Raw genomic sequence first — 12652 nt, forward strand, 5'->3', positions numbered from 1 at the left:
GAGGTACCTGACAATGAGCTTCAAGTCTCCAGCAGGTGTCTCAGGATGGGATTTGCCCCACCTAAAGATCGGAGCTACGGCTTCCAGGATTATCCAAGATGGCCACTCTGGCTTCCAAATATGTTGGCAAATGGGGAGCTGCAGCTTGGGGTGTGGACGTGGTCAGCTGGAGGTCTTGGAGGCGGGGTGCAGTTGGTCAGGTAGGGGTCCTGGAAGTCGGGTGTGTTTGGTGTGGTTGCGGGATCCTGGAGGCTGGGTGCAATTAGTCGGTCTGGGGTCCCAGTGATAGGGCGCAGTCAGTTGGTCTGGGGGTCCTGGCCACAGGGAGCAGTCAGTCGATGTGAGGGCCCCGGAGGCAGGAAGTGATTGGTCGGGCTGAGGGATCCTGGAGATGGGGCTCAGTCAGTCTGGCCAGGGTTCCTACGGGCCTGGCTGTTGTCTCAAAATGGCAGCAGCCACATGTAACCAAACTTGCAGGTACTGTAACAGTGAACTTCCAGGCAACAGCAGGAAGCTGGCGCTCTACTGGTGGTCTGTGGTCAGTCTGCTGGCAGCTGTCGGACAATCGGGAGGTGAACCTCGGGTGGGTAGGTGAAAGGCAGGTGATGGACAGGCAAGAGGCAGGCAAATGGCGGATGATAGGCGCCTGACAGTGAGCAATCTGCACTCAAAAAAGGCGTCGATATGCTGGCAGACTGCAGGTGATCACAGTAGACAAATGGGGTAAACAGCAGGGGATTGATAAGCAGCAAAAACTGCCTCACCAAGAAACAGATATCCTCTGCTTGAAACCCGAGTTACGGAGCGACAAGGCCCACTCCTTTGTCTTGATGGAACTTAAGGAAATGGGCAGCTCACTACACAGTGAAAATGTGTAGCAAGAAATCTCCAGGAACAGCCTGTCTCTGTGTCCGCTAACAAAGTGTGACTGAAAAGGCTTCTCATGGTCTTTGGGTTCAAGCACACTTGAGTTCAAATCCTGATGGTCTGCTCACTAGTAAAGTCACTTGGAGTAAGTTAGTATTAGCTGCCGGCTTTTGAGGTTTCATTTTATTCTGGGCTCTGTGCTTTGCCAACATTATTTTCCTGAATCTTTCTGACACTTCTTTGAGGTACCTACTATGGTGTCCACTTTATAGATGAGAATGGGAGGCCTACCCAACGCCAAGCTATACATGAGAGGCCACGCCTGGATTTAGTCCTAAACTTTGAAATATGAACAAATGTTTTTCTTAAAAGATCATTTTTCTCCATGTTTTATTTATAGACTTTCTGTGCATGTTATAAAAACTTTTTGTTTTTCATTATTTTTGTTGAAAATATAGGATAGCCTAATATTTTGGATTTCATGAAGCTTTATATCAAATACAATTGAAATATTTAAAATAAAGCCGATCTAGGACATTAAAATTTTTGGTTTCTGATTAGCACACTGATGAATATAATATAAATTAGCAATGTTTTTACTAGAGGGCAATAGGACAATACATATAAAATGCCATATATATATATATATATTGCATATACATATACACACACATACATATACCAATGAAGTAATTTCATTTTTTGGCATTAAGGTTGACCAAATCCCTTCATGATGTCCATCATATGAAAACAGCTAAAATGTTGAGATACACATACACAAACACAAAAGTTATGGACTGTGCAGAGAACATTATCAAATTAGAATCAGAAGCTTCATATAATGAGCAGGAACCAGTACTAGCTTTCTTCTTGAGACTTCTTGCCACATTCTAGAAATTCCCATGTTTTTGTTATGATGCCTTTGCAAAGAACAGAAGGTAATTAGTCCCTCTACTTAAGGAAGGAAGTATGAGATTCTTTTGAAACTGGGATGTTTGTTGTAAAGATGAACAAGATATAAACCTACTACTTACAAATGGACAGGAAGGAGGCTAGGCAGTTTCAGCTTCAGCATGAAATGGAGGGGGATAAAGTCTCCCTTGAGAATTCATAAGCACATGTTGATTTGAGATCCATGTTAATTGTCTTTGTGCCCCTCCTTAAAAACTTCAAGTTGGGAATTTAATTAAAAATGGTTAAAGGATGCTAGTATGTCCAGGTTGAAATAAATGCAGATCAGATCTGAAGGGATGTAGCTTAGCTTAGACTCCAAATGATAACCACAGATAAAGTTCCAAGGTGTACATACTCACAGTCAAAAATTACAAATACACAAGGAAACATGCACCATTAGTGAGAATCAACAGAAATTATACGGGAGAATCAGATTCTCAAAGACTTCAGGTACTAAGAGAGACAAAATATACAATAACTATATTTACTATGTCTTAAATGAAATGTAAATTTAACAGTGTTCAAGGACTAAAAAGACCATAAAAATGAATAATTAGATTTGATCAAAAGTCAAAGAGGCCAACTAGAAATGAAACTATAACTGAAATTAAAAGCTCAGTGGATGAAATAAGCATCATCGTAAATGCAATTAAACACAGAAGTGATGAGCTGGAGGATCAGTACCAATAAATCGTTCATAATCCAACACAAAATGACAAAGAAAAAAGTATGAGTGAAACACTGAGCATATTAGAAAGAGAAAATAGGAAGCTAAAGAGTCAGTATGTGAATGAGAATTTTCCAAAATTGTTGAAAAGCACGAATTCTTATATCCAGAAAACTCAACAAATCTTAATCACAGAGAAATCCACAACTGAACACTCAGAATAAGACAGCAGAACCCCAAGGCTAAAACAAAAATCTGAAAAATAACTAAAGAGAAAAGACAAATGATCTGAGAAGAAATAAAGATTAGACTATATTTTAGATAGCTTTTTTATCACTGTGACCAAAAGACCTGACAAGCACAATTTAGAGGAGGAAAAGTTTGTTTTGGCTTATGGCTTCAAAGGTTCAGTCCATGGTTAGCTGACTCCATTGCTATGAGTCTGAGGTGAAGCAGAACATAATGGTGGAAGGGTATGGTGGAAGAAAGTAGCTCAAAATGGGCTACTAGGGAGCAGAGAAGTTCTGTTCACCAGGAACAAAATATAAACCCCAAAGTCACACCCCCAGTGACCTACCTCCTCCAGCCACACCCTACCTGCCCAGTTACCACCCAGTTAATCCATTAGTACACTGCTTAGATTACAGTTCTCACAATCCAACCATTTTACCCCTGAACGTTCCTGTATTATCTTACACATGAGCTTTTCAGGGACTCTTTCTATTCAAACCATATCAGACTAAGAGCTGATTTCTAATTAGCAGCAATATTTTCCAGAAGATAGTAGAACATTTTAAATATTGGAGATAAATAACATCAATTTAGAATTGTATACTGCAAAACAATTTTTCAAGACCTGGGGGTAAATAAATGCATTTTTCAGACAAACAAAAACTAGGCAGTTTATCAGTTGACCCCTGATAAAGGCAATTCCTCAGAATATGCTTTAGAGAGAAGAAAGAATATCTCAACTGGAAAGCCAAGACAGAGAAGGAATATAAGCAAAAATATGGGCAAATACATGGGTAAATATGAGAAATATGACATGTGAAACAATAATATTAATATTGACTAGTTTGTGAGATACAAATAATACAATAAAACTAAAATGCAGGACAAAACTGCATATAAATTTTGAGGAACATAACTATAACGAAAGCATTCTTAAATTTGTGTTCAAGAGGAGGGCATGGTAAATAGGATGCAGAGATGCTCCCTCTCCCTTCCAAACCATGCACTCTGGCATTTATGACCTTGTTTTATTCCTTATCACACTGGACTTTTTACTCAGAGCCGGCCCTGTGTAACCAATAGAAAGCAGCAACAGTGATACTCTATTACATCAAGTCTAAGTCACACCAATTCTTGCAACTTCCACCGGGTTAACTAGAAAGCTGTCTCCCAGAACCCAGCTACCATACTGATAAAAGTTTGAATCACATGGCTATAAGCAGGTGGTGACTGGACAGCCTCAGCTGAGCTCCCACCATAAACTGTTCACCATGTGACCATGTGAGCATGTCATTTTAGACATGGAGGATTTATAATGTCCTTAGCCACAGCCACCATATGATTGCAATCACACAAGAGACCCCAGGTAAAAACAGCTCAGTTGAACTCAGTTAACCCACAGAACCACAAGAGATAATAAAAGTCACTAAACTTTGGGTGGTTTGTTATACATCAGTTGGTAACTGGAACAAAAGGTAAAGATTTTTAGGAATGCATAATATGTTAATGTGGTTAGGATCATTAAAAGAATAGGCACAGAGATTATAATTTCTGATTGATAGAGGAGAAATGGAATGAGAAACTTAAAATATGCCCTGAATAAGGCAAAAAAGAAGAAAAAAGAAACAAAATATAGGACATGTTAAAATCACATAAGAAGAAGATAGAAAAAAAGTCAACTCTGTAATCATAATAAGTGTATTTGGACAGAATTCATCAGTTAAAATATTAATGTGGGCAGATTGGCTGAAAACAAAACAAAAAATTCACAATTTATAGAAAATATACCGATGACATAAAGGCACAGAAGCATTTAAAGTAAAAAATTTCTGGAACAAAGATATGCCACTCATAAACCCATAATCTCATAAAAGTAGTACTAGAACTGCTTTTTTTGGGGGGCGGGTACTAGGGATTGAACTCATTGGCACTTAACCACTGAGCAACATCCCTAGCCTGTTTTTTAATTTTTTTATTTTGAGACAGAGTCTGGCTAAGTCCCTTAAGGCCTCACTAAGTTGCTGAGGTTGGCTTTGAACTTACAATCCTCCTGCCTCAGCCTTCTGAGCTACTGGAATTACAGGCATGCGCCTTCATGCCCATCTTAGAACTGCTATTTTAATAATAGACAAAAATATACTGTAGGGCAAAAAACATCACCATAGATAAAGTTACCATATGATGATAAAACATTTAGTTCCTGAGGGAGTTATGACAGCTTTAAATTTATATGTTCCTAATGACACAGTCTCAAAATTTATAATACAAAAATCAATAAAACCAAAAAATGAACTAGACCTACTTACCACCATAATGGGAGATTTTAATATATTGTTCTTAATAAATGGGATATCAAGGAACTAAGAATCAGTAGCAATAGAAAAGATTTGTGAAAAGATTTTCACAGCAGCAAAATTAAAGAGCTTGATCTAATAGGCTTATGTAGAATATTTTACCCAATAATAAAGAATAAAAAATCTTGTTAGGTGTTTTTACATGGAAACATATAAAAACTAACAATCTCTTGAGCTATAAAGCAGGCTCAACAAATTTCTCTACTTAGCATCATAGATGACACATCCTTTGACCACAATACAATGGAGTTAGAAATAAGTAACAAAAGGATAATTTGGAAACTCCCAAATGTTCGGAATTTTAAAAATGCAGTTATTACATGGGTCAAAAAGCAATAGAAAGAAAATTAGAACATACCAAGAGTTGAATGAAAATAAAGAAATATATATTAAATATAATCTAATGCAGCTAAGCAGATATGGAGATTCATTGCTTTGGAAACTTCCACTACTCCTAGTACTCCTCATGTCTTTTTGTATCCTTCCTGCTGCTTTAGACTGTACCCTTAAATCTGGTCTGTGTCTGTTACTTACCCAATAGAATGTGTTGGTGATGGTTCTGTGCTGTTACCAGCCCAAGTATTAAGATGGTCTGGCAACAAGGCTGACACTAGGGGGAGACAAACAAGCCATTCAGGGGCCTCACTTTCAGGTTCTCACTTGTACAAGCTCGAGAGTGAGTACTTCCTTTAATTTTGAAACCTGGGTGTCTCTCTTGCTTCATTTCTTCCCATCCCTGCCTTTCAGTTTTTGAGTTGTTCTCTTGGAAGCCTCATACCTCCATGTAACTAGCCTGACTAGTTTGCTGGAGAGACCACATGGAGAAACCACCAGAAGAGGAAATGTTACAAGAGAAAAAGGATGGAGGAGAATCAAGGAGCCCAGGTCCATAGGTCCTAACTGACTTCTACCCAGTTTAGCTACCCTCCCAAAAGCACACGTGTTGTAGTATTTCATTTTTCTTTCTTCAGTGATATTGGGGGTTGAACCAAGGGCCTCACATGTGCTAGGCAAGTGCTCTACACTGAGCTATACCCCCATTCACCATTTTTCATTTTAGGTAAATCCTGTTCCCTCACCAGGCCAACCTCAAAGCTTAACAATTTATTTTATAGGCATTTCTAAAAGCAGTGATTCCTTTTATCATCTATTCATTCAATTTTATTTTACTGACTGCCTGCTCAGATACAGAAATGATAAAACTAAAATGATATTTTGGTTAAAATTATGGCTGAAGTTTAGGGTGAAGATAAGCAGATTGGGTAAGCGTATGAAGAGGGGGCTGAAAGAATCCTCCTTGTTGCAGATGTCACAGTGGTGACAAGAGGGGATGGAGCACTTTCCCAGGCTGCGGGTCTACACGTGATGAACACAGGAAACACTGAGTTCTCTTTTATTCACTTAGTTAAACAAATCAGAAAGTCATCTCCCATTTCACCAAGATTTCTATTAAGTTCACTTAAGTTTTCTTTGTACTTGGAAAATTTCCTAAACCAGTTAAATCAATGAGACATTCATGAAAAGAGCTCTAATTTCCGTTGCTGGATAAAATCTTTGAGTTTTAACATAATTTGTGTGAAGTATACATGCATGTATATACATATATATATTACACATGTATTTCCTACATGTTAACAGTGCTCTTTTAGTTTGTATTTGGATGATTACAAAGAATAATTTAAAATCCAGCTCTTAAAAATATACCTTCTTTCTCTTTTTCCTCCTTCTTTCCTTTCTTTGCTCCCAGAATGATTTTATCTGTCCCGTAGAGGATGTAATGGGGCTAAGAGGTAGTAAGAAGTGGAAATTATATACACAAAAGGATAATGCTGCCAAAGTTACTTTTTATTACAGTTAGCTATTAGGAAATTGTAGGGCATTTCCCATTGAATCAAAGTTATCCCTGGCTCACTTCCCAGGCCAACCCACAAAAGCTTATTTAATCTATAATGTCTGTGTAGTATGGTACTGTGCTAATTGTACTGTAGAACCCAGCCACCATTCTAAGTTTCCCATGGATAAATGCATTTCAAGTTAAAATTGGGATTCCAGGAAACACATTGTCCTTTGCTTCCCTGAGGCTATGGCGGCTGCCTGTCCCCAATTCTTGCCCACCTCTTCCTTCCCACCATCACCATGGTCGTCATAGCTGACCCTGTGTCATAGCTGACGTGTACAGGGTCTTGTACCATAGATGTTTTCTCATCTTAACTAGAGGGAGGACTTTCAGCCTGAGGTTATGGCTCAGAGGATCTGGGGCAGGAAAATCTAGAAGACCAAGAGCTGGAGGGATACAAGGAGGAGCAGAGGCTTCAGTGAATCAGGTGGGGAGAAGTTGGGAAGCTATATCCCTTGCTAATGGGTCCCCTGTGTGGATCTATATTCTAGACACCCATGGAACCATCTACTGCCTCCTTTCCTTGATAACCAATGATTGAGTAGGATCCTTGAACCAGGTGTACTCTTGTTTATCACACTGTGGCCAAGGGATATGATCATATGTGACTGCCTGTGTCTTCCTATGAGTAGGTGCTGAGATTGACATCCTGAGCACAATGTTTGCCATAGATGCCAGCACAACTGCTAGTACCCAAGGTGATATATGCATGAGTAATTTTTTGGTATATCTTAGTTTTTTACTGACTCTCAAAGAAAATATCCAAAAAGTGCATCAGAAAAATTACAACTCCTGAGTCACATGCTCTTGTAACTTGAGGGCAATGCACAAGTGCAGAGAAAACTGGCGTGAAATTATATGACTCCACTTTTAGTCCAGACCCTATATAAATATTAACATCCCACACCAATGGGATGTTAATATTTCTCTCCCTCTGGAGATAGCCCGCATTCTCCCTTGACTGCATATCTACTTTCCTCAATAATCCTGTCTTTTCCTTTAAAATAAATAAACATTATATCTTAGTTTTTATAGTTACTTCCTATTAATAGTAAGGAATGCTGGTTTTCCATTTATGATACTGATGTAAATTTTCTGTTCAAATATTCTTACTTAAGCCAAAAGTGAATTAATTTAAAGAAGAAAACTAAGTTGAAGCAGGGGAAGTACACATGTGTGAGAGACTGCTGTTTAGTGAACTGTTCTAGTAATGTGATTTGTGTCAAGTAGGAAACAGCAGGTTATAAGCAATATGGACTGTGTAATCCCATTTTTAAAAACACACAAAGTATATTTCGATATATAGGACATAATATTTAAGATGTTATTTCAAATTACTTTTTTCTCTTCTTGTTCATATTTTCTCATTTTTGTCTGTGCTGACAATGTATTCTTTCTGCAATAAAAATAAAAAATGTAACTAGAAAGCATATATAACTTTCTACTTTCCTCCCCTCTTCCTTCCCCCATTCCTCAGCTATATGCTATCTTCTCTCCTATCTCCTTCAATAAGGAAATTGGGTATCTCCTGATATCTTTGTTTTTTGAATAAAAGTCTAAATCTTTTTTCTCCAACTTAAGAGATCACCAGATTTATTTCAGCTGAGAAAGTGAAACTGCCTTTCAAATTATATTCAAATGGTTCTTCATGTTATAAACTCTATGCTGGCTCTTAATTCACAGCTCTTACTATTTTGAAGTGCCACAGGACAGAAAAGCAGTTAGCTAAGATCATTGAATAAGTCCCTTTAGGACAGCCACCAGAATAAGAGTTGGAAGTCCTGCTTCTCTTCCCTTGGCTTGATTAAGGCTCTGGGTTGCCTTAGCTTAATCAGGCCATCTCTGTGTCTCTGTTTTCTGTGACTGGACCAGGTGATGCCTCCTATATTCAGATTCCATATGATTTAATTACCTCGGAGACTCAGAGTTTCAATAAACTGCCTAAAGAAGTTTATTGGAGTTTCGCCTTTGTGCATAGGTGACCAGCTCTTCCTACTTTCCCCAGAATATTTCTGGTTAGCATTGAAAGTCCTATATCCTGGGCATCCCCTCAGTCCTAAGCAAAGAAGGTACAGTTGGTCACCTTAACTTTTCAAACTTTATGCCAACACAGTGGTATTGGCAACATGGAGGGGATAGAAAAACTGAAAATAATTTTCCTAGCAAAATTCTAGGGAAAGGTTATTAGATATTTAATATCATAAACATGACACCTTTCTAGTGAAATTTAATATTAAGTAAAAATGTAGGTACTGGGGTTGTAGCACAGTGATGGAGTGCTTGCTAGCATGTACACAGCCCTGGGTTTGATCACTACCACCATGAAAATACAAAAGATATAAATAAAAATTGACAGCACCAGATGTTCTGAAACATTTACCCCCAACGTTGCTGCAGTATTGTTCCCACCTCTTCCAAAGATTATGGACCTCATACATGAGCTATTGTAGGCTAAGGAGGGAAAAATAAACTGTTCTCATTACACTTATCATCATCATCTTTATTCACATATGCAATTTAAATTGTTTCTACAGAGAAAAGGCAAACCTTGCTGTCACCCTTTGCAATGACAAAGAAGAGATCATGGCCCAGGCCACATTCTTGGACTATCCCAACTGGAATGTTTCCAAGCAGGATGACTGGGTGTCAGTGTTCCGGGAGCTCGACAGTGAAATCCCATGCACAGTAAGAAATCATACACTATGCTTATTTGAACAGCCTTAACTTGGAAGGGAGGGCCTGTTTGCAGTGCTGTCATTTTGGGTTTTGGACTCAGAAGTCCAAAACTTACATAGAAAGTGTATGATATCAAGACAGTTAAAAATGAAGTAAGCTGGTAGGGAGGAAAAGTGGGTGGAGCTTAAGAGACCTGAAGGCATAGGAAAGGGTAGGTAATAGCCAATGGTCAAGCTGCTGGCAAAGACCAGCTCATGTTCCACCAAAGAGGACTGGAAGCAAGGAATTAGTGGAAGTGTGGGATGTGTGCATCCAGGTTTCACATTTTTCTCTGCATCGTCTGTCCTCTTTGACATGCTGCAAGGGCTCGCATCACCTACGCAGTTACCCTTGTAATGATCACAACGGAGCCTGAAACTTTTTTCGAAGTGCCCTGGTGGACTCTGACTCAACTGGTCTGACAACTGGTCAGCTCAGAGGACTTAGGTCAGTGAATCTCAGGAGTTTGGCCTGGGTACATAGTGTCAAGTCTAAGCTTTCCTTGTACCTGACCTGCCAGAACCTGACCAGGGGCTGGCCCTAATTTTTTGTGGAGAGCCAGAGGCTGCAATTCTAAGCAACATCCCTGCTTTTTGTTGTTGTTCAACAATATGTCCCTGAAGCCCTGATGTCAGAAAAAAGCCAAAATTGGCTTATTTCACTTAGCATGATACTCTCCAGTTCCACCCATTTACCAGAAAATGCCCTAATTTCATTTTTCTTTATGACTGAGTAATATTCCATTGTGTATATATACCACCTTTTCTTTATCCATTCATCTGTTGAAGGACACCTGGGTTGTTTCATAGCTTGGCTATTTTGAGTTGAGCTGCTATAAATATTGATGTGGCTACACTACTGTAGTATGCTGATTTTAAGTCCTTTGGGTATAGACCAAGAAGTGCAATAATGGAGTCAAATGGTGCTACCATTCCAAGTGTTCTAAGGAATTTCTGTACTGCTTTCCATAGTGGTTGCACCGATTTGCATTCCCACCAGCAATGTATGTGTATACCTTTCTTCCTACATCCTTGCCAACATTTATTGTTACTTGTATTCTTTATAATTGCTGTTCTGACTGGAATGAGATGGAATCTCAGTGTAGTTTTAATTTGCATTTGTCTAATTACTAGAGAGGTTGAGCATTTTTCCATATATTTTTTGACCATTCATATTTCTTCTTCCTGCCTCAACCTCTTGAATAGCTGGGATTACAGGCAGGTGCCACTATGTCCAGCTTGTGTTTATTTTACATTTTCATTAGGGCCTTAATTGTACCATTTGAAAATTATAAATTAATCAATACTATTATTCACAAACTCTTTTCCCTTTTGTTTCTTTTCTTGTTCTCTTAAGATTGTTTTCTTAGATTACTTCCTATACTGTATACAGCTGGGCTATCCCAATGCGGTAACCAACAGTCACAGGTAGCAATTGGGGATTTGAAATTAGCTAATCTGAATTGAGATATTCTATAAATATGAAATATACACTAAATTTCAAGTATTTAGTAGGATAAAAAGAGTGTGAGGGACTGGGGGTGTGGCTCAGTGATAGCGTGCTCACCTACCATGTGTGAGACCCTGGGTTTAATCCTCAGCACCACATAAAAAAATAAAAAGTAAATTAATGGTATTGTGTCCACCTACAACTAAAAAAAATTAAAAAAAGAATGTGAGGTATCTTGTTGATAATTTTGTATTATTTTTTATTTAAATGATAATTTAAATGTGCCAGATTAAATAAAATATATTTAAAATTCATTGTACTTCTTTTTCTTTTTAATGTATCTTCTAGAAAATTTTAAATTGAATTTAAAATTGCATTTTGGCTTCCTTTTGTGACTCATATTATTTTTCTATGGGGCAGTGCTTTAAGCCTTACTGTGTTTTCTGTGCCAGGAGCATTAGCAACTGAAGTAATGATTTTTATCCTTAAAGTTATTTAGAAAATAAATCTTGAATTATATTTCTGATAGAAGAGAGAATTTGGGAGAAAAATCAAGCAAATAATAAACTACATGCTGCCAAGTTCAGTCTTATCCATGATTGTAAAGCAGATCTTTAGGGATTATTGGGTTAATTCATATAAAATGCTTAAATCTTGTCATTGTTGTCTTTGTTGCTATTATCTGGACTTTTGGGTTTGTACTGTTTGCCTTTTGGGAGTTTTCAAGCTTTCTTGTCATATTGTGCAAAGTACAATTGTTTCTAAGCACTCTGAAGTCACACGCCATTCAGCAGGAGTAGAACTGAGGCACACAAATGTGTAGTTGGTAACCCAAGGCCATTTAGAGAACTACAGTCAGCCCTCTGTATCTATAGGTTCAACATCTGTGGATTCCACCAACTTCACATGGAAAATATTTGGGAAAAAATTACATCCGTGGGGCTGGGGAGATAGCTCAATCGGTAGAGTGCTTGCCTTGCAAGGCCCTGGGTTGGATCCCCAGCACCCCAAAAAAAAAAAAAAAAATTACATCCGTACTGAACATGTACAGACTTTTTTCTTGCCATTATTCCCTGAATAATACAGTATAATAAGTATATGCATAACTGTATACATTGTATTAGGTATTACAAGTAATCAAGAGATGATGTAAAAAATAGGGGAGGATATTTGTAGGTTATATGCAATACTATAGGTTATATTTATACAAGCGACTTGAGCATTCATGGATTTTAGTATCTGGGAGATTCTGGAACCAATCTTCACTGATAGCCAGGGTCGACTGTACCCGGGACACAAGAAACACAGACAGACACACACTGTGCTGAGGGAAGTGTGAGCTCTGCCCTTGCCAGTCAACCACCTCACATTTGCACTCTTGTAAATACACGGAACTACTATTCATTACTTAGGACATTCAAACAGTTTTCAAAAGTTATATGAAATACTTTAAAAACTGGGGAAATTTAGTCTGAAAATCAGGCTGGAATCTTGCTACTTTGAGCTTTCAGTTTCCAG

General features: G+C 38.2%; 1 protein-coding gene across 4 annotated transcripts in view; it reads left to right on the forward strand.

Moving 5' to 3' along the window:
- Cfap61 (cilia and flagella associated protein 61) overlaps positions 1–12652 on the forward strand; it is a 283555-nt gene that overhangs the window by 10681 nt on the left and 260222 nt on the right. For all 4 annotated transcript variants that reach the window (XM_047537641.1, XM_047537646.1, XM_047537643.1 and 1 more), the window contains exon 3: positions 9505–9655. In XM_047537641.1, the coding sequence (XP_047393597.1) occupies positions 9505–9655 (151 nt within the window). The remainder of the gene's footprint in view (positions 1–9504; positions 9656–12652) is intronic.

This window comes from Sciurus carolinensis, chromosome 2 (genome assembly GCF_902686445.1).
Source record: "Sciurus carolinensis chromosome 2, mSciCar1.2, whole genome shotgun sequence".
Taxonomy (NCBI): domain Eukaryota; kingdom Metazoa; phylum Chordata; class Mammalia; order Rodentia; family Sciuridae; genus Sciurus; species Sciurus carolinensis.